Consider the following 23,962-nt stretch of genomic DNA (forward strand, 5'->3'; position numbering starts at 1 on the left):
TTCCTTTGTGTTACAGATCAAAGTCCTCTGCTTTTCTTCCAGAAACCTAACTTTTTTCAAATGAAGTAAGAGGAGGAAATATTTACCCTCAGATTGTGAAGGGATTATGAACCAAAAATAAGGCTTGAATTTTTTAAATAAATGAGTTTTCTACCTGATATGCTTTGTGACTGATCCCATATGCTAATGGATTCGCTCTCATTCGCACATAAAGATAAGTGTAACTTATCCACTTCACCGCTTCCTCCACGTTGGTAACTGTTCCAAGAGCAATCTGTGAATCGAACACAAAGCAGAAGTAATGCATTCAAGTTGGACATACATGCTACATCAAAGATCATTTTACCAGTGTGTAAAATTTATAATGCTATATTTAAAAGAAGTACAATAAACCAAATACATACAAAACTACTTAAAAATTGGTCCTGTCTCAATTAATAGAGAAAAGCACACTAGAGATATCATTTTTCAAAACTGAACCTAGTATTATAGCATTTGACTAATCTTTATATGAAGTTCAACTAACACAGTATCAAGAATATTTCTGGCATTCATTAACTTTTTTATATTCCATATATTTATTTTACTTTGTGACCACATTATAGAAATACCTAAGTGTAAGTACAACAGAACAGTAAAACAATATTCTTAATTCTATCTCTCTATTCTAATTCTGCATACAAAACTACAGGGTACAACATTAGCTTTTTGTCCCTAGAGCCATCTGTTTTCAGGACAGCAAAGTCTAAATATACAATGCAAATAGAGCGAAAAACTTAACAACTACTGCACTCAGACAAAGTATAGCTTACTGGGATTATATAAATATCTGTAACTGCTACGCAACCCATGGAAAAACATGTACACATTTCAGCCACAGTAAACAATGAATTATATTTATATTATATTAAGCAGGATTTAAAAAAATATTCATTTATTTGAAAAGCAAAGTTATGAAGAGAGAGAGAGGAAGAGAGAGAGAGGAATAGAGAGAGAGAGAGAGAGATCTGCCATCCATTGGCTAACTGTCCAAATGGCCACAAGGGCTAAGCTGGACCAGGCCCAAATCTATGTCTCCCATGTGGGGGCAGGGGCCCAAGCACTGGGGCCATCTTTTGTTGCTTTCTTGGATGTATTAGTAGGGAACTAGAAATGACAGTGGAGTATCCAGGACTAGAACTGGCATCCAGAGAGGATGTGAGGGTTATAGCTGGTCGCTTGCCTCACTGTGCCACAATGCTGACTTTAGGAATATATTTCTTAATACAGCCTTTTAATGGAATCTTGTAAATAGGTTAAGTAAGTGAAACCAAAGACTGATAACTTATAATCAGAACACTGATACATACAATCTAGGTAACGAAGACAAATGAATTAAACATTAACAGAATTTCAGTGAGTCTTCCTAAAAATATGTTTTATTGGTCAATGAATCCATAGATACTAACTGTAGTTTTACTTTTGCTGCTCATCTTACTTTAAAAACTTATGTAAGCCATCAAACTTCAACCCAAGTTATTTTATTTGAACTTTTAGCTAAAAAAAAAAATTCTTATCATCTAATGCCTTAGCCAAAGGGAGAGACTCCTTTCCTAAATTATTAAATTTCAGAATAAGATAACAAACCTTCCATTTTAATATTAAAGAATGTAAAAACATTTGCTTTAATTCATGCAATTTTTAATTCTGTTTACCACTTCCAGGAAGTAAAGAGATGAACACTCAATTGTCTTTTTTTGAGTTGAGGATGAGCTATAACAATACGCAATTTTCAAAGAAACAGGAACAGAAGCAGAGAGACAGATACTACATCTGCTGGTTCACTCCCCAGATGGCCACCATGCCTAGGGCTGGGCCAGAACCAGGAGTTACTTTCAGGTTTCCTGTATGATTGTCAGGGCCCCAAACTCTTGGGCCATCCTCTGCTGCTTTCCCCAGGCCGTGGGCAGGGAGCTGGACCGGAAGAGAACAGCCAGGACATGAGCTGGCACCAATATGGGATGTTAAGCCTCATAGGTGGCTTCACTTACCAGGCCATAACACTTGTCTCGTTTATTTGTTATTTAAAATAAAAAGACAACCAAAAAATACGATCAGGGAAATTCTACTTAATACTTAAATTTACATGAGCTTATTAACAAACCAATAAGTCAATCACAATACTGGCAAACAAATACATTTCATACAATGTATACTATTAAAGCTTTCAAAATAATGAATTGCAGCAAGAACTAAAAGTGAGCCAATGAAGCTGTGTGAGAATTTCTGAAGATTTATAAGCGGGGAGATTAAACCTTTTCTAGAACTCATAGGTAAATGAAACTAGTTTGATGATGTAATTTAAAGCTAATAGCTTTTACAACTTTGAGTTCACCTGTTTGACAGCTACAACTGTATTAAAAGATATAATGTGTGATGTATATTTGATATTCATTTGAGATGTTATGATGTTAATCTAAAAAAACCATATAACTCCTAAGAATATTAATGAACTAAATTAACAGTTATCTACTGGTACTAGTGGTAATACCTGTAAAAGAAAGTTGAAAGTAGGTATCAAAAACTAGAATAAGTGACAAAAGTCTTCTAACTTTTCACCAATAACAGCACACTCTGAAAAAAAGTGCACATCAGATTTTGAAATTGATCCTTGACTGCCACCTAGTGACAAATATAAAAATTTACTTGTGACTATTTGCTGCCACCTAGTGGCTTCTCAGTACAGAGGGATTAAGTAAAAATAAGTGCTTTATTCCTTTTCATATCATCCCTTTGAAATTCATTCATTCACTTCAATAATAAAATAGTGAATGAATAAAAAATGTGAATTATGAAGCCAACACATACAATAGAGCTTAGTTCCTGGCTTCATGACATTCACCAGTAATACAGATGAGAACTATGTAACTGGTAAGAATGACATAAATGATCCTAGGGAATGGTAATAAAAGGCGTTTATGTTACGTGCAAAGGCATTTTTAAATCCAACTATTACTTCATAGACTTTCTGAAGACCTTCTAATATGCATAAACACCTACCTGTTTTTTGGACAGGAATTTTTTGACACTCCTCATGTGAATCTACCAACCATTGTGTGGCACATGGCACAAATATTCAGAACGTTGTTAGACCCTTAGTGTAGTGGCTAAGACTCAACTTAGGACACCTGCAACCCATTTTAGGGTGTGTGTGCAAGTGTACTGGTTCTGTGTCCTGGTGATGTGAACTTGAGATGCACCAAGCGATGGCCCAAGTACCTGAGCCTCTGCCACCCATGAAGGAGAGCTGGAGTGAATTACAGCTCCTTGCTTCAGCCTGGCCCAACCTGCTGGTTGTGGGCAACTGGGGAGTGAACCCACAGACAGAAGATCTCTGTCACTCTGCTTTTCAAATAAATAAATCACTAACAAAAAAGTTCATGGAAATAGAATGAAAGACATGTATTTTGAACAAGATACTGAAAACTATGCATAGATTTTCAAGAAGTTCACAAACAATACATCTTTTAAAAAAAACTATGCATGTACTTCAATTTCTCTTTGCACCAAAATCAACTTATTTATTTATTATTATTCATCTGAGAGGCAGATGACTTTGGGGTGGGGCCAGTCTAAAGCCAGGAGCTCCTTCTAGATCTCCTGTAACAACAGCAAGGGTCCAAGCCTTGGGCCATGTGCAGGAAGCTGGATCTGCAGTGGAGCAGCCAGGAAGTGAACCATTCTGGCCCCTTTCAAGAACTTTTGAAAATTTATTTTACTTATTTGAGATGTAAAGAGTAAGAAAGTGAGAGCAAGAGAGGAAGAAGCCTGGGGTGGGGAACTCAATTTGGGACTCTCACGTGGGTGGCGGGGCCTAGCCGGTTGAGCCATCTGCTTCCCGGGCTGACTCCGGTAGCTTGGTAGTAAAGCGGAGGGTTGAACCCAGGCAGTCTGATAATGGCGTACTGATGTCTCAAATGATATGCTAATTGCAGAACCAAATGCCTGCCTTCCCACAAACTTTCTGAAGCCCTACTTAAAAACATTTTAGTAAACGTGTAAAAAAATATCATTTATGCTGCCATTCTGTTTCCATATTCAACTACAGTTTTTTTGGTGCTGGCAATGTTAATGGGTTTAGCATCAGAAAGTTTTAGAAAACTGTAAGTGGTGCTAGCACTGCACACCAAAGCAGCACAGAGACTTCACCATGAAGGGGGCGGATACCCAGTCTAGAGCCGGAGACCCGTGCTGGAGAGGGACCAGAGCCAGACTGGGGAGCCAGGCCTTTAATCCACTGCCACCGGTCTGTGCAACATCCCGTCCAGGTGGCAGATGATGAAAAGATTAGGAAAAACTGACACGAAATAGACACTCAGTGATGTCTGATGAATAAACTTTAAAAAGCTCCCAACACATGCAGTGTTTCTCTTAGTGCAAAATTTGGTGGCTTCATATAGGGAAGGCAGTTAACTCTCCCTCCTGCCCCTCCAAGTTCTTTGAGTACAGGACGCCTTTGGATGAGAAGTTCTCCTCAGGCTAACAGACCCAAGCAGCTAGTAGCATTGTGGTCTTTCACTGTTAGAATTTGGCAGCTGGCAGCATTATGCATCAATCAGCTAAGATGCCTCATTAAACATCAGCATTGCAATGACTACTTTTAGCAATATTATTTCCCTGTAGGAACATTATTAATTCCTAAATGAGTGGTTAGAATAGATGTTCATGAAATTCAGAGATATTCATATACTGCTCATGGCCACAGTGGAGTCTTGGGAAGATTTGAAGAGTCTAAACATGAAGAAAATCCATTATCTTAACAACACAGCACACACTTATTTTATAAACCAATTTCACACTTCATTTTGTAGATTACTAAGTTTAACTTCAGATTCTATTGTAATTTAAGGGAGTTACTCTCCTTAACACAAACATTACTTTAATAAGGAACTTTTCTATAAGACTCAGACGAGAAGGTTTAGCAATATCTATTATACTCTTCTATATTAGCTAAAAATGTCAAAATGTATTTTCCTTTACTTGAATTCCATTTAAATCACTAAACAATTATATCTACATTAATTTACTTTTCTGTAAATGACATATTTGGTAAGTACTTTAAGAAATAAAGGATGAACTTATGAGCCATAATTTATTTTCAAATTCTTAAGGTTTGACCAAATATATGTACAGATATTTTACTGATCTTGAAAAAAAAGTGTTCCCTGAAGACAAGAGTAGCAGTCTATCCCCTTGTATCTTCTGCATGATATTACTGCTGTGCTACACCTTAACCTTTAAAACAGCTACCAAGGACAAGCTTTATAACATACAGTTCTTCTTATAACAGTGTTTTAGAAAAATTGTGAAATATGAGTCTTCTGTTTTACTGAACTTCAGTAAAATTATAGCTAACATTTTGGAACATGTTTAGATAAAGTCTTAGAAGAAGTCAAACATTAAATATTAATATAAATGCATTATTAGCTTACAATATTGTATGCAATATAACAGATCCCTAAGCTATAAGAAATTTGGAATAAAATAGATTGAGCCTTGACTATCATGAGAGGATTTAAAAAATTCACAGAAAATGTAATTAAACTTAGTTTGGTGTAGAAAATTTGAAATCTATATAGAATGTTTTAATAATAGGTATTTTCCATGAACTTTTTTCTTAAAGATTTATTTGTTTGAAAGGCAAAGTGAGAGAGAGATACTTCTATCTGCTGGCTCATTCCCCAACAGGCTGCTGCAGTCAGGGCTGTGCTGTACCCAGCTGAAGCCAGGAGCCAGAAGCTTCTTCTAGATCTCAAATGTGGGTCCATGGGCACGAGCACTTGAGCCATCCTCCACTGCTTTCCCAAGGTACATAGGTGGGGAATTGGGCTGGAAATGGTACATCCAGCATTCAAAATAAAGCACTAAAGGTCGATGGCTTAACTTGCTATGCATATCTCCAGCCCTAGTTTCCAACTTTTTGAGAGCCCCTTACTTCTATCAAAAACTGTAGCTTGGTGACCTTGGGTCAGTTACAAATGTCTTTGAGGACAGCATTTCCCTAGGAGAAGTGGCAAGACTGAGGGGACATACAGGAAACACCCAACAGTGCCTCATTCCACTGTGACTATTACTACTATACAGAATGGCGGTCACTAGTTGATCCTAGACCCACGGCCTCACAATTGAAACCAAGAATTCTTCGTAGGTAATGAGGACTGAACTGAGCTATCATACTTTTTTCCTTGGAGTAGAAATGTATTTTCCATTTTCTTGCAGTTTCACTAATAGCAACCAACCCCATCTATGCTTTTCACCCAAAATTGTAAACTGGTCTTTCTAAATGTATCTGTTCTTTAGAAACGAATCATGATTTCCAACTCGTCAGTCAAGGCTGTCCTGAGAACCTGGAACTAGACAGCATTCACTTTGGTGGAGCCCTTCCAGGGAACTAACTGCTTTCTTTCCAACATCAAAGCGCTGTGTTCATGTTTTCTTCAGTGGCTTTCATTCCCTAAAATAACCTATACATTACAGGAGTAGAAGACAAAATTCTATAAACTGTTTAAGAAGGACCCCCCAAAAATTTATTTATAATAAGCACCATTTGATTATATGCATTTACCTATTTGTTATTTATATCCTACATATTTACAAAAAATTGTATCAGTTGCAGAGGAAAGAAGTGTGCTGATGTATCAAAGTGTTAAATAATAGAAATAATTAAAAATATGAAAATTGTGAAATGTCATTAGAATGTCCGACATCTATACTACGAACTATAAGAATTTCTTTACCAAGTAAGACACTGCCCAGGCCTCCAGTGTCTGCTGCTATTTTACAGCTTTAACATAAAAGTCACACACCTCCACCATGACCACCATCAGCACCATCATCAAAACATCATTCTCTAAATCAACTTGGCAATTATATTATTAATGTAACAAAGCTAATCAATTAATAAGATACAAGAAATTTATAAATCTTACATAAATTTTATGAAAAGCATAAGGACATTATAAAACCACAATACAAAAGTTAATTCTCATTGTTATTTCTATTCCCCTAATTAGCATAATTTTGGTTAAAATTATGACCTATAGCAAAACTCCATAGTTTAAAATAATGGTGCTTTTGGAATAAATTCTTACCAATTCTTATCTGCATCCTATTCTGCACTGAATTCATCATGTATATTGCTATAACCGATTTTGCCTTATGGCAGGATGGTATAAGCTGAATTGCAACTTTAGCTTTATCTTTTTGGTCACTCTTGATGCAGGTGATTCGATTCCAACCTGTCCTTTACTGGGTCTTACCTCTGCATTTAAGTTATCTGCAAGACTTTCCAGAAACTGGCTCTCAATTGGGTTTTGTTGAGTAAGCAAAGTGAGGTAATGGCTGAGTTTATCATGCGTTGTTATGATGATTCCTTCCCCAAACTTGTCAAATTGTGGCCGTCCAGCTCTACCAAATATCTGCATGACATCTAAAATTCCAAGGTCAACAAAGGAGCCTCGTTTTGCATCATATATTTGTGTTCCCTAGATGAGGAAAAGTTAACAAAAATTTACATAGACATACACAAATATAATCCTGATACACTGAATACTGAAATTAAGCAAATACGGCAAGATTTCAAAAGTGTACCTTACCTAATCCTTTCATCATCTGTGACAGAGTTAAATGCTCACAATATAAACTAGATTTTCATTGGAAAAAATAATTCTGACCTTAAATAAACAGTGTTCAAAGTCAAGGAAATAGCCAAATCACAATGTTTTCTAAATAAATCAATCCGGACGTTTGTTTTAGGACACACACAAATCCATCTGCAAAGGAAGATAAGCTCTTACCTTGATAATAACAGCATGAGCAGGAAGATTGACACCCCACGCTAACGTGGCTGTACAGACCAGGACTTTGATATGCCCATTAGAAAACAAGTTTTCAACCAAATTTCTATCCTGCCGGAGCATTCCTGCATGGTGAATACTAAAACCATCTGGGAATAGTTCTCGGACTTGCTTATTTCTTGACTTTTGCACCTACGGTAGATGTTAGCAAACATAAAAGTATGTTACTTAGCTTTTAAAAGCAACTGTGTTAAAAATAATATAAAGAATATATATATTTTTAAAGACCAGTAATGGTGTTTAGCATTTCTGCTGAATGAGTTTATCAAAGAAAGCATACAATTGTTTTAAGTAATATTTTTGCATTTATTTTAAAAAACCTATATGAGTAGATTTCATATTTATCACAATACAGATTTAGTAGTATAGGGGTTCCTCCCTATCTCTCTTTCTGTTTTTTCCCTTATTTTCCTCCAAATTATTACAATAGCATATCCATTTGCTTCACAGTGACAAGTTTAGTTTTCCAACATATAAAACATATCATGACTTGAAATATGTAGAGAAAAAGAAAACAATAGCGTAAAAGTAGATTAAGATAAAAATGGAAATCCTACTGCTACTCCTCAGTATAGATGATTGCTGTAAAAAGCATCTAATTCCAAGTATCACATATTGGTATATAATGCTTTACATAAAATCATTACAATTATGCCATTGAGAAAATAATATTTGTACATGACATAAACTCAAAAGGAATTAAACGAAAAACAAGTGCCTCTTTCAGCCAAGTACTTCTTGCAATCAAGCACTGGTATCTGTTTCTTATACCTCTAGAAATACTCTCACTGCAGCATAAATCGGGGCTAGTGTTGTAATGCATTGAGTTGAGCTGATGCCTCCAACATCATCATCCCATATGAACACTAGTCTGAGACTTGGTTGCTCTACTCCCTATTCAGCCTCACAATGCATCTGGGAAAGCAGTGGGAATCCAGTGTCCACATGGGAGATCTGATCCGTCTTCGATCTGGCCCAACCCCAGCCATTGTGGCCACTTGTGAAGTGAACCAGAGGAAGATCTCTGTCTCTTACTCTCTTGTCTGTACTTCAAATGGGTAAGTTAAGCAAACAAACAAACAAAAAACAAACCAAAACAACCCTTAGTGATTTCCCAACTTCTTTAGAGTAAAAGCCAGAATCCTTGTAATTAACAGACTTACAAAACTCGATCCCTAACCTCAATTACCCTCCTCAGCCACAACATCCAGCTTTTCTCTGTCTTCTTTCTGACAAACTTCTATGTATGTTTTTGTTGTTTCTATCCTAGACCCACTACACAGAAGACTCGCCCCACTCCCTTGCAAAGAGGTCCCATTGTTTCCCAGGGTCTCCATTGCTTAGAATGAGTTTGTAAACCCAATGCTGCTCACCTCCAGCTGTGTTCCTGGGGATCACTGAAGGGAAGGCAATGGCCATCATCATCTTAGCTTTTCAACTCAACATCCACCCAGAATATATAACCTGACTATCTGGGGTTGGTTCCTTGGCCTAGTTTGGGCTAAGATGAGGTATCTGGCTTTTCTGTTTTAGCAAAACACCTTTAAACGTTTATGAAAGCCTACTGTACAAAATCTAAGTGTTTTCCATAAAAATGAAAGATTTAAATTGACATTTTTTTTAAAAATCTACATTTTTATAGTTCTTGCCTGGGTTTGATGTATTGTGCTAATCTGCTCCTATTCTTTTTTTTTTTTTTTTAAAGATTTATTTTTATTATTTTTTTCATTGGAAAGGCGGATATACAGAGAAGAGATACAGAGAGGAAGATCTTCCATCCGATGATTCACTCCCCAAGTGAGCCGCAACGGGCCGATACTATGCCGATCCGAAGCCAGGAGCCTCTTCCGGGTCTCCCACGCGGGTGCAGGGTCCCAAAGCTTTGGGCCGTCCTCAACTGCCTTCCCAGGCCACAGGCAGGGAGCTGGAAGGGAAGCGGGGCTGCCGGGATCAGAACCGGCGCCCATATGGGATCCCGGGCGTGCAAGGCGAGGACTTAACCACTTGCGCCACCGCGCCGGGCCCATCTGCTCCTATTCTTAAACCTCGCTATCAATCAGCAATATAACATATTCATTTTGATTTACTTTTCTTTGTTTTTTTTTTCCCTCTCTCTTTTTAAAACAATTTGTACATAAGGGGCACCCAATGAGCAAGGAGTATTTTCAGGGGGTTGAAGTTGTAGTTCAGATTTTGTCATACTAGCTCTTGAGCCATTTAAAATGTTAAACTCATGGGCCCGGCGGCATGGCCTAGCAGCTAAAACTCCTCGTCTTGAACGCACCAGGATCCCATATGGGCGCTAGTTCTAATCCCAACAGCAGCTCGACTTCCCATCCAGCTCCCTGCTTGTGGCCTGGGAAAGCAGTCGAGGATAGCCCAATGCTTTGGGACCCTGCACCCATGTGGGATACCCGGAAGAAATTCCTGGATCCTGACTTTGGGTCGGCATAGCATCGGCCGTTCTGCTCACTTGGGGAGTGAATCATCGGACAGAAGATCTTCCTCTCTGTCTCTCCTCCTCTCTGTATATCTGACTTTCCAATAAATAAATAAATCTTTTTAAAAAATGTTAAACTCATGAATTAATAATAACGAACTAAAAAAAGGTTTAAGAAAATGGTACTCCGTGAAATCTGCTTCAATCCTAAAACCAAAAGTAATACATTAAGTAACCACACCATCTAGTGGCCACCTAGTAAATAACAACTTACACATTTTGAGCCTTGTAGAAGACAAAGAAAATACAAGTCAGGCCAGGTCTCTGTGGGTTCTGAATCCCTATATTCAACACAGAATAGAATGAAAATACTGCCCTCCCCAAATTCACCTGAACTAAACATGTACAGGCTTCACCCTTTGCCGTTACTCCTTACACAGCACAGTCTAACAACAGTTCACACTGCACATACATTGTATTAGGTATTATAAGTAACCAGAGATGACTTAACACTATCTGGAAGCACAAATTAAATGAAAACATCACACAGTGATTTATATAAAGAACTTGGGCAATCCAGATTTGGGTACTTGAGAAGGGGTCCTGGAACCAATCCCCCATGGAGACTGAGGCACCAATGTTTATGTGTACTCAACAAAGCAAAGTGTTTTTGAAGTTTCTAGAGGATTTTCCTACCTTTGCGCAGTGTGGTGAGCCTGACAGAAATCACTTTGTGCTGACACTTACAACTAGCCATACTTGGATTCAAAGTGCCTGACCTTACTTCTTCTCAGGGAAGAGACACTGTCATACTTTTAAATGTCATAAAGCGACACTTACAGATATGGGACAACTCTGATGTACAGTCTGTTGTGTAGCATTTGCCAAGCTCTAACGTAGCTCCTCAAGGCCAAGAACAGATGGAATGGACATTTCAGCTGCTCTTCTTCCTCTGTGACATTCAGGAGTGGGCACTTGGGCCCAACAGAGGAAACTAGAAAATACTGCTTGGAGAAGTCCTTACAAATCAAGTAGTTGGACTGTCTGAGGTGGAGATAGCTGTTTGTGGGTCCCCTACACAGGACTATCGCAGTGTGCTTGATGTAAAGGTAGATTGCAGAGGGATCTGTCTAGGCCTGCTGTGGCACTAAGGAAGCAGCAAGAAAGCACACAGAAAGGTTGTAACTGGGTTCTGCATGTAGCCAGCTCCAGTGGCCATCAGTTGGCTACAATTCTCATTTCTGGAACAAACCATAAAGTTCCTTAAATAAAAACATGCATTTTAAAATTTACTTCACCTTAACAATACAAGACAAAATCTGAGCTTTGGAAAATCTGAAAATAATCCAAAATGATATAAGTTGTGTAAGGAAGAGACTTTCACATAAATATTTTCTAAACAATAACAACAATAATCCTTCCACTTCGGGCATGTGGACAAAGGTAAAAGTTGGTTATTTATGACAATGATCTACAGATTGCTTGCACTTGTACTGATAGCACCTAACAGAATACTTTTTGTTTAGCTTCCACTTCCCACACATTTCCTGAATGAATGAAATCAATGACCCATCAGTCTTATCAGAGAAGTTTTTGCTGAAAACGTGTGATGAGGGTTAACTGGAGGAAAGCGGGCAGTGGATGAGCAAGCACAGAAGTCCGGACAACTGAAAGAGACGTGTCTGGAAGGCAATGTTAAGGCGATATGAAGTAAACGGAAGAAAGTCTTCAGCCATTAAGGAAGACTGAGGTCAGGACTGATTCTGTCTCCAGCACAGGTGTATAGGAGTACTTAAAAATTTTAAGAAGGCTGAGTGGTTTTTTGTTTGATTGTTTGGTCTAGAGAGGGAACTTTACAGTTGTCAACCTAGGTGAAAAGACGGAGAAAGGGGAAACAGAGATCATCACAGCCAGTCAAGGCAAAGGACGTCTACAAAGAAACCAACACTGAGTGGTGAAACCAAAGAGGGGCATAAGCAGAATGGGAAGAAAGAGGAGTTGTTTAAGGTTAATCCTTGCCTGGATGCAATGGATATATTATAGCGAAAACATATTTTCCCTTAGGCTAGAAACTAAGAAGATGGAGAATAGAGTCTGTTTATTATACAAGTTTGAAGCCACCACTTACAGATTCTGGCTGTGATTTTGAATAAATGGAGAGCCACCAAAGATTTCTGGTCAGGACAGTGTTGGGAGACCAGTTAGGTCCCATAATTGGAAAATTCAGGGTGGGATGGAAGGGCAGATTGGATGAGATGTAAACAACAGAATGAAGTGAGTCTCAATCCTTTCATAAAACAGCAGGTCTGAAGTACTTATTTCACTAAATAAAAATGTAACAGTGAGTTAAGCATCTGACTCAATAAGTTACAAACGTAAAAAGATAATAATCCCAAGGAAAGAAGGAATGACTTACTAACATAATAAAACCTGCTGATTTGTGAACTGTGAAATTGTTAAATATAAACACTTATTTTAAAGAAAGAAATTAAACAGTAACAGACAATGACAACTGCTGGCTAGTGTTATGTGACAGTAAACTACAGGACAAGACTATTTGACAATACGCCACAGGGCCATATAGATTTGTGATGTACTATCTGTAGCTGCTTTGAGCTGTAATAGCAGAGCTGGATAAACAGTTGTGACAGAGATCAAAGGTCCACCAGCATACTATATCTATCATTTGGAACAAGGAGCTGTAGAGCTGGACACAGCAAAAAAAAACAGCATAACACAAGAGACAAGACTAGTCACGTGGCAAGAAAAATAACACAAAAGGATACAAGAGGAATTTATTATAACTGAAAAGGATCAGGAAAAAGTACTTTTAAAAGAACATCCACGTAAAAAGCTGTTTAAAATGGATGGTATTCCAACAATACTTCTACCACGGTTGTCTCAGAAGTTACTTAGCAGTTTAGCTAAGCCTTAAAATACTTAGAGATAAGCTACTCTTAAACTTTTTAGAGACCCACAAAAAAAAAAAATAAAATAATACACATCAATTTACACTGTATGAACACTGATAATAAAACCTGGTAAGGCAGGGAAAAAAATACAATAGAAAATTCTCTTATTTGCATTAATCTAGACATTAAAAGTCATTAGAAAATTCATCAGTTCACTGTAAGAACATGCAACAACTAAGACTGATTCAACACTAGCGTGCAAGAGCATTATACTTACTTAAGGTTTTATTATAAGCCAAAGGAGAAAGAACATACGGTCAGGTCTAGGCAATGAATTGTGACAATAGGCTACATTCAGTTCTGATGGTTAGAGATCGCTGCTAAAATTAGGAACAATCAACACTTCACATCAATCTATCAGTGTTTTATTAAAGTAATGAGATCTCAGAAATAATAAAAGATAAATACTGGAATGAGATTAAAAGAAATTGCCCATTGTTGAAAAATGAAAACCAAGCACTGACAACAAATTACTGAAACAGTAAGATAATTCCGAAAAATTGTATCTGGAAAACCAATACTACAAAGGCATATTTATGAAATAACTTTTAGAAAATATAAAAGTGAAGAAAACACCGCATTTGTAAAAGTCATTACAAACTGAAAGAAGGTGGCCTGTCCATGAACAACAACTGAATGGCACTAAAGAAACGAAATGAAATGCTTTGTTTTTGACCCAGAGAAGCCTGGCTTGGTGAAATTATTAATTCTTACTACTTTCATTTGTAAAATCAAGGGACTAGCTCAGCTAAAGTCTGAACATTACTTCTCAAAGTTGACACTAAAATTCATAGTGATAAGAAAACCAGAAAATTCATTCAGGAAAAGTTCTATAACTGAAGAATAACCAGGAAGCTTATCCCAATATCCCAAATGAGAGTTAAAAATACCATTAAAATGAATAACTAGATGGTGTTGATGACCAAAAAATACAAAAAAAAAAAAAAAACACACAAAAAAACAAAAAAAACAAAAAAAAAAAACCAAAAACAAACAAAAAACACCTAATGTTCAAAAAATTTGACTCAGGTAAACATGAGAATTCTTCAAACAAAATTTTAAAATCAATGGAAAAAGTGTGGAGTATTTAGAAAAAAGGTGATGGCTCTAGTACCTGGAATAAAACCAACATTTTAGTGTCAAACATTAAATAAGTTTCAAGGACCTGAAGTAACCATGGGTCAAACAGAAGTAGCCTTTTTATATGCAACACATGAAACCTAGATATCACCAGTAAGTTGACAGGATTTCTAATTTCAAAAAATATTAATAAACAAAAATAAAAATGAAAGGCTAATGACAACAAAGTCTGTGACATACATGGTAGTACACGCAAGTTAATATACAAGGACTGAAGATATGATCAAGCTATTCACAGAAAAAGAAATACAAATGTGTAAAATGGCAAAATGAACATGTTCACAAATGGTTCAAATGTGTGGGACAAAATAACAATGAAACACTTTTGTATCTCAATTTGTCATAAGTATATTGCTATTTCTGACAAAGTTTGTGAGAGTAAGCAAGTATTTGAGAAAAGTAAATTGGACTTCGGTTGTAGATGACTTCCTAGTTTGTTTTGTACCTAGGCAAATGTTATATTGATTGGAGAAAAATAGCCAATAGCTGGTGGGCATTCTGGACCTCGTTAATGCCAAATTTGTGTTAACTATACCAGTGTGCCAGTACAGTTGCCTATCTTAGTTTTTTGCTTGCTTTGTTTTTAAATGTATATGGGGATAGAAGAGACCTCGGGCCGGTACATGTAACACCCACATGGGGGTTACAGAGATTGCCTGGGGAAGGGTGTCCGGAGATGGGCATGTGTGAAGGGGGAGAAATGACTTCTGAGGCTCCCATGGACCAGGCTACTATACTCACAGGCAGGACGGGGAGATGAGATGGGGTGGTTTAGAGAGGGGAAACTGAAGGGCATATCTGGGTGAGGACAAGGCACAAATCTACAGGGAAGACTCGGGCTGAGTTAAGTAGCCATGATCTGCCACCTACTGGCACTTGCAAAAATTGGGGCTGGGAGGGCATTTCTGGTTGAACTAGACCATAATACCTACCCACAAATAGTAGAGCAGAGACTGGGCTCTGTCAGGCTGGGCCAGAGCAACCATCCGAACCAGAAGGAAATGGATTTGGGGGGCAGATTCCATAGGGGAAGTATCAGCTTCCCTCTGTGGGACTGCTGTACCTGCCTTTTTATGCAGAGAGCTAGGGTGGTGAAGGGCTGAGCCAGGCTGGTTCACAGAACGCACCTGACAGGACCACTTGACACTCAGGGGAGCTGGGGCTGGGAAAGGGCTGGGTGCGGCCAGGCTGCGGTCTCTGCCAGCACATGCCAGGACTTGAAGTATGACCGTGCAAAAGCAGGCTGCTGCCTCTGCTGGCATGTGTGAGATCTGTGGCTGGGACTAAGCCTGGTAGGGGAACTTGGGTAACTCCCCTATAGGTTGTAAGCTTCTGCTGAGGAGCACAAGTACTAGGGACAGACCAGAAGAGGCAAGGCTGCAACACTCCTCAGATTTTGTATTGCTTGGGTCTGGGAACAGGCTGGGCTGGGACAGACCATAGCACACACTGGCATCCATGAGAGCCAGCACAGAATATGGGCTGCAGCCAACAAGACTAAGCTGCAATACCCTCCAGCGAAGCTAAGACCACAGGTTGGCCATTCCAGGCTGGGAAGAAGCACCCATGAACACATGCAAAACCAGGGGCTTGGAATGGACCAGGCAGGGGAACTCTGGGTTCTCCCCTGCTGGGCTGCAGCTCCCACTAGTGAATACAAGGGCCAGAGCTGTGGGGGATGAGCTGGGCAAGGCTGCAGCACCCACTGGCATGTGTGTGGTCTGGGTTTGTGGGTGGACAAAACAGGGCTGGGCTTCAGCACCTGCTGGTGCTCACAAGAGCCAGAATTGGGATAGGACAGGCCAGGCAAGAGCAGAGTATCCACTGAGCACATGAGAGCTCAGCCTGCAGTGGGACAGGCTGGGCTAGGATGTGTCACCTATTAGTGAGAGTCTGTCTGGGATACAGTATCCATCAGTGAGTGCCAGGACGAGAGGCTGGCCATGTCAGTCTGAGCAGCAGCACCCAATGGCATAAACAAGATCCACTGCTGGGGCAGGCCTAGTAGAAGGGCTTGGGGGACTCCTCTGTTAGGCATAGTTCCTTCTGGTGACTGTAAGAGCCAGGCTGAAAGCAGGCTAGGCCTGACTGCATGAATGACTGTTGAAGTAGCCATTGGCACATGCATGAGCTGGGTCTGGGGGTGAGCTTGGCAGGGTCAGTCCACAATACACACTTGCACTAGTGATAGTCAGGACAGGGCCAGGGTCAGTCTAGGTTGGACTGCAACCTCTGCCAGTTTACATGAGGGTTGAGGGTGGGCCAGACTGTGCTGGAATGAGAACTGGTTTGAACTGGTTTGGGGGTGGGATGGGCCATTCTACACCACAGCAGAGGCTGGCTCACAAAAAAACTGGGACTGGGGTCAGGCCTGATGGGGTTATTGGGGCTACAGCACCTTGTAGTACGCATGAGGACTGGGTCTGTGGTAGGTTGGCTTGGCCAGGCTGTAGCACCCACTGGTTCATGTGAGATGTAGAGCTGAAGAGGAACTGACCAAGCTGCATCTTCTGGGTATTAGCTGGTGCAAGTGGCAGACTGCACTAGCTGGTGCATCTGAGTCAAGTTGGAGGACACCCCAGGTGAGGTTTCTTGGGGCGGGAGGGTCTCACTGAATGGACTGTTGGACTCAAACCCTCTCCATAAGGAAAATCACACATGTGTGGTCTGATCTTGAAGTACATGTACTGGGACCGGGACTTCTCAGTGTTGCGATGTTTGTGCAGTGGACAGCATGCCAAAATGCACATGGGGAACATGATGTCCAACTCACTTAAGCCAGCAGGGGAAGTCAATTGCCTCGTGAGAGGACAGAAGGCAGGGCAGGCTGGACAATTCTCCTAGCCAAGCTTTGCAACATGTTACTGGGTGGTGGATGCATTAAGCTGGACCTTGGAAATATTTTCTCAAAACTGGAGCAATGAATCTGACAATGTTTTGGGGATATTGAGATCTCTCAAATAACACTCTTGGAACACTCTTCCCCACACTGGGGTCTCTAGGGTGTCATAAAAGGACTCTTTTCTATCCCTGTGCTGATGTAATCTGACAGGAAGGAGCAGCCCTCTCTACTTCCTCTCTTGCAGACACAAAGGAAAAAAAAAAAAGACTGAAGCATTTATGCCATGCCTTTTCCTCCACACTTACCCTCCCACCCTATTCAGAGGCCCACGTGGGCATACGTCACTCTCAACTATGTTAAACAATATGGGAGCAATCTCTAGCGGGCAACTTGAGACCTCCAACCAAATTTTTAACTGCACGTAATACATAATGGCAGATTACACTGCCAGGAATTTCCCTGCAAATGTCATCATTCTAACAAGAATGTTTACTCCTGAACTAATAACAATCAAAATAACTGGGAATAATAATCCATCAACCTAGGACTGTGTGAATGATTTATTACTGTCTACTTGGCATATTGTGCCCTTGTTAAAAAAAAACAACTTGGGAAGAGCATGACAATACATTATTAAATTAAAAAACACACAGAACATATCCATTTCTATTCACATTAAAACACACACGTCACTGTGCAAAATCCTTCTAGAAAAGAAATATACTACACTTTAAAGAGATGCCTCATTTCAAGAAATGAACATAGAAAAGATGGTTAAAATGAGTTATGAAGTTAACCCTGATAACTTAAAGAGGTTATCTTCCCTCCACTACTATTTTTTTCTCTCTCTCTTTTACACACACACACACACACACACACACAGACACAAATACGTTACTGAAATGGTTCCTCTGGGATATGTTTTAAGAGAGTTATGAGGGTGTCAGGATACCCTTCATAGATCTCCCATAACAGTTTTAGAATAAGTCTCATTTCTTTCTCTTCTGCAGTTTAAATGAAGCAGTAGTTCTAAATCAAGTTGTATTTCTGATAATCATCTTAAAAATTCAAGAGTCTAATTCCACAGATTCTGAAATTGATAAGAATGTATATAAAAAAGTCATGATCCATTTATACTACTATTCCGTAACAATTGATGTTTGCTCTTCACTCATCCTTTTTAAAATCTTTTTATACAAATCCCTTCCTCTAGCGCTTCAGTGATCTGCAGCTATACCAAACTCTTCTTTCAACCTTGCCTAATGTGAAACTTAACTTCCCTCAAAAGGCTGTTTCCATATCCACTCCTCTCAAATGGTTGATGCTGTCTCCCTTCCTCATCCACTATTTTCTGACTATTGTATATTTTTTGAGTAAAACAAAACAAAAATAAACTGCTTCTTCAAGGTTCAGTTCATCAGGCTAAATTACCTGTCACTCAACTTTATGTAATAAAGACTTGAACTGTATAGTTATTCTTTCTCTCCACTGCAAGTCTTGTCATCATTTCACGTGACAGTATTTTCCTTCTGGACATCTAAAGCTTTCACACTTGACAATCATTGAGGTGCCCTGATGATTTCATTTTGGTGGTATCTTTTCTGTTATGTTGTTGTACCAATGACTATATTCTAGAGCTTGTCATTAACCCACAAATGCCTTATTTCTGAAATCACCAGGACAAACACTACAATTTCCTCCCAATGCCTCCTATATTTTAAGTTTACCCAACTATAATTTTTGCAAAGCCCTTTAAAAAAATTATTAATTACATTTCCAGCTCACAATTCCTCTTTTTTGCTTCTACTCATCAGAAAAACTGCCATGTTGTCATGATTCCAGGAAACCAGCCAACCAAGAAAAGACTAACAAGTATGCAAGCAAGCAAACAAAACCTTCTGGTCCAAATTTTGCTCTCTGTGCTGATAGTAGAATCTAATATTTTAATTCTCCTTGTCGATTTCTTAGCTCATTTGTCCTTTTATTACGACTGACAAAATGCCAAACTTGATTGATCCAAGATAGCTAGTGTAAGAAATTCTAAATCCATGATCACAATATTAAAGTTCTTAACATTAAATAGCAACCCTGTAATATCTTCAGTTTGTTTTTACATGTTTAATGATTTAGAATTTTGTATCCTCTCTATGAACTTCTTATCACTCCACTAATCCTAGATTCTCAGGAAATAACCTTAACAAATCACTGCATAAAGATAACACATGACATGAAAGGCAACTGGCCAGGTATTTACAAATCAGTCCACATTAGAATCTGTCTTCTCTGCTGTCCCTTTTGTACCATATAGGTATCCTTCCCTCTAAGAAAAACTTCTACATTTGTTCTTTAGATTTCATTGCCTCTTAAACTCTCAGGACTTTAAAATTTTCAAAATCTTTTTTTCTTTCCTATAATTTCAAGTCCTTCTCATTCTCTTGGATAGCTTACAATAAGGTATTAACATATCATGCTCACCTTGAAAAGAGTATGTCCAAGTACAATTCATGTTTCCTAGATACCACCTGTTTCCCTTCTGTATATATATATTAACTTCCCAAAGTTTGTTTACATTTTAATTATTTCATTTCTATTTTTATTAGTCAAATTAACTTGGTTTTTATTCCTCACAATGCAAATGAATATTTTTCTAAATAAAGTCACCATATCCATGTTACTAAATAGTCAATATTTTATATTGCTCAGTTTTTATCTGACCACTCACAGCAGTACTTCACATATATTGATCATCTCTTTCTTGTTGAAACACTTATTCCACAATCCCTATGACATTATGCTCCCTTAGGTTTACACTGTTGTAGAAGCTCCTTTTAAGGCCTTAAAGCTCCTTCTCTCTCATCTAATCATTATATACTGGAGTTTCTGAAGATCTGGTTCTGAGTTTTTATCATATTAAATCCTATGATTTTCCTTCTTCAAAAAGAATGCTCTTCTGCTACGTCAGACTCCTACATCTACCCAGACGCTGACCCAATGAACAACTCTAGGTATGACAAGCATTTCAAACTGAGCATGTCCAACTGAAATTTATGATCAATATTTTCCTCCAAAGTAAACTTTCTCTGTTGTTTTTTCACTCATGATGCAAGTGTCCACTCAACAATGCAAGTCAGACATCTGTCAGAGGTTAGAAAATTCTGGATTTTCTTTTTTAATCCCCTCATAGTCCGATACCATGTCCTAGCAAGTCTATTTCACAGATATTGCCCAGTAAATTCACATTTCTAACTGGTCTTCTCTTATTTTGGCTGTTACATACTTTTTTTTTTTACAAACACAGTATTGGTCATGCCATTTCTTTCTTTAAGCTCCATTAGATTATTAGATTAGATCACCACCTGCTGTTCTGAATATAAATACAAAATATGAAAGACAATAAACACGAGCCTTATCTGGTTTTTACCTAAAATCAGTCATCTTATGCCTCTGGAACTACTTACCATTCGCTAAAATTCATCCCTCTGCCCATCATTTCTTTTAATGTTACTGTTTTTCCTCTATGAATGCCTTTTCCTTGAATACTCGTTTGCATTATTGGGCAAAGCAGGTTAAGCCAGCATCTGTGAAGTCAGCAGCCATTGTGCATGCTGGCTGCTCCACTTTAAATCCCATGTCCTGACAATATCTGAGAAAACAGCGGAAGATGGCCCTCGTGCTTGCATCCCCGCCTCCTACTTGGGAGACCCAGGAGTTTCAGGCTTCTGCCTTTGGCCTGATCCATTCCTGGACATTTCAACTATCTGGAGGAAGATCTGGAAGATCTGTCTTTCCCTCTTTCCTTCTCACTGCAATTCTTTGAAATAAATAAAAAAAGAAATCATTAAAAAATAGTATTTTATTTAACATGCATTTGGAATGGCTTCTGTTTCTTTCACTGACTCGTAACAGAAAGTGTCTTCCTCACTCCGCTAATAAACCAAACCAACTGGCAACAAATCTGGATACTTGTATTCTACTAGCGAAAGGCATTTAGTTTGTACTCCAAGTTTGCTGAGTGAACACCAAGAAAAACTGTCAGGCTTATGAGGCAACAATCAACTTTAATGACCCAAACCAGTCTAATCTCCACAACCAATTTCTATATGTCATTCTGACTGTGGTAACTGCTCATTCTAACACAGTAGAGAACCAGTACCATGAGCTCTGTTCCATTTTGTCTCTCAAAAAGTGGCTCTGGTTTGGATATGGGTTGCTTTGATTATCACCCTAATACATATAGATACAAATTACTGACTACCCCAAGGACAGCATCCTATTCAGCATAAAAGATAAATTTAAACAGACCTGCCTTTGAAAAATTTAATGGCTCTCTGATGTGGTATTGTGGCTTAGAGCTGCCACCTGAAGGGCCAGCATCTGCTATGAGAGTGTCAGTTCATGTCCTTGCTGCTCTATTTCCAGTCCAGCTCCCTGCAAATCCATTTGGGAAAGTAGTAAAGGATGGCCTAAGTGGTTGGGTGCCTGCCACTCACATGCTTGAATGGATTTCAAGCCTCCAAACTTGGGCCTTCCCCAGCCCTGGCTGATGGCAGTCACTTGAGACTCCTCTCTCTTATTTGACTATAGGGGGAGTAGAGTGAGGGTTATATGGGACCTCTTTGTATTACTACCTCAAGATTTTTGTTTGCAAACTTAAAACTATTACAAATAAGGTCGTTAAAAATAAAATTCATTTGGTTGTCTTTACCTAAATGCAAAGATAAGCTTTTTTCTAAAATCACATTTTAAATTGTGATTCTGATCATTAAATTTTATCATTCTATCTTTTGGTATCCTTAGGGATTCCTAACTTTACTTACAGGATCTGAATGTCTTTTAAAGTGCTTTCCCTCATCAATTATTCCAAATGGAAGGTAACTATATTCTACAAACATACTTTCCCAAAATCTTATGGCTATTTTTTTCTTAAGATTTGTTTATTTATTTATGTCAAAAATGTGGGGGGCGGGTGGAGAAAGAGAGAATCATCAACTGATTTACTCCCTCAAATAGCTGCAATGGCTGGAGCTGGGCTGGTGTAAACCCAGGAGTCTAGTGTTTCCTCTGGTCTCCACTGTGGTTGTAGGGGCCCAAGAAGCTGGGCTACCATCCACTACTTTCTCAGGCACACTAACGAGAAGGTGAATCAGAAGTGCAGCAGATGAGACTTGAACCAGTGCCACTATGGATGCTTATGTGACAGGCGGCAGCTTTACCAGATCTGCAACAGTACTGGATCGTTTAGAAGTTTATTCTGCACTTCTAAACACGCTCAGGAACAAAAGATGCTGTAATCAAACTTCATTTAAAATAACAACAGGTCCCTGCATGGTGGCCTAGCAGCTAAAGTCCTCGCCTAGAACACACTGGGATCCCTTATGGGCGCTGGTTCTAATCTCAGCAGCCCCATTTCCCATCTAGCTCCCTGCTTGTGGCCTGGGAAAACAGTCAAGGACAGCCCAAAGCCTTGGGACCTTGCACCTGAATAGCATTCCCAGAAGAACTCCTGGCTCCTGGCTTCGGATTGGCATAGCTCCGGTCATTGCAGCCATTTGGGGAATAAATGATCGGACGGAAGATCTTCCTCTCTGTGTCTCCTTCCCTCTGTATACATACCTGACTTTCCAATAAAAATAAATAAAATCTTTAAAAACAAATAAATAAACAACAAAAGAAATAAGGATAGAATATGGTGCTACTTAATATGTTCTTTTTTAAAAAAATCTCATTTAGTCTAACAGTGTTATTCAAATGGGAGCTGTATGCTATACTACAGAAATTAACAACTGAACCGTGAGAATTTTTTTGCTTGGAAAAAAAGGAATCATACTTTCACAGTTTCAATACTTGAAAGCTGGTCATACAACTGGGCTCTTCAACAATGCCTAAAAGCTTCTCATTGCATGTCAAATGTAAACGCTAAGCATAGAAGCTAATCTTCGACATTTCACAAGAATCAGCATGGTAGCTCTCCATTCCCCGTCCGTTCCAGTGAAGACTATACTTATTCTGTACATACAGCCAATGTTTTAATCTGCCCATATTCTTGTTCTCTCTTCTAGGAATGCCCTTTATCTCTACTGCTACCTTAGAACCAGGGATCTAGAGTGTCTGCCAAAAGTTCACAGAATACACTATGAAAAAGCCATGAAGGGCCCGGCACGGTGGCGCAAGTGGTTAAAGGTCCTCGCCTTGCACGCCCGGGATCCCATATGGGCACCGGTTCTAATCCCGGCAGCCCCGCTTCCCTTCCAGCTCCCTGCCTGAGGCCTGGGAAAGCAGTCGAGGACGACCCAAGGCTTTGGGAACCTGCACCCGCGTGGGAGACCCGGAAGAGGCTCCTGGCTTCGGATCGGCATAGCATCGGCCCGTTGCGCTCACTTGGGGAGTGAATCATCGGACGGAAGATCTTCCTCTCTGTCTCTCCTCTCTGTATATCCGCCTTTCCAATGAAAAAAATAATAAAAATAAATCTTTAAAAAAAAAAAGCCAGGAATAAATTTCCAAATTTTTTTGTAAAGTTTTTTTTCCTTTAAATACTTTTTATCATTATTTGACAGGCATAGCTAAACAATCAGAGAAAGAGTGCTCTCATTTGTTGGTTCGCTTCTCAGATGTGCACAAAAGCCAACAGCTATGCAGGATTCTGAGTCAACAGGATGCTGGGCTCAGGAGT

General features: G+C 39.1%; 1 protein-coding gene across 1 annotated transcript in view; it reads right to left on the reverse strand.

The window, feature by feature from the left end:
* The window catches only part of ASCC3 (activating signal cointegrator 1 complex subunit 3), a 294,902-nt gene that overhangs the window by 128,843 nt on the left and 142,097 nt on the right, over positions 1 to 23,962 (reverse strand). Inside the window, exons 15-17 of the mRNA XM_040983825.1 lie at positions 7,836 to 8,027; positions 7,299 to 7,523; positions 155 to 274 (exon numbers count right to left, since the gene is read on the reverse strand). Coding sequence (XP_040839759.1) covers positions 155 to 274; positions 7,299 to 7,523; positions 7,836 to 8,027 — 537 coding nt within the window. The remainder of the gene's footprint in view (positions 1 to 154; positions 275 to 7,298; positions 7,524 to 7,835; positions 8,028 to 23,962) is intronic.

Source organism: Ochotona curzoniae, unplaced genomic scaffold (assembly GCF_017591425.1).
Source record: "Ochotona curzoniae isolate NIBS_2020 unplaced genomic scaffold, NIBS_Ocur_1.0 contig_3819, whole genome shotgun sequence".
Lineage (NCBI taxonomy): Eukaryota > Metazoa > Chordata > Mammalia > Lagomorpha > Ochotonidae > Ochotona > Ochotona curzoniae.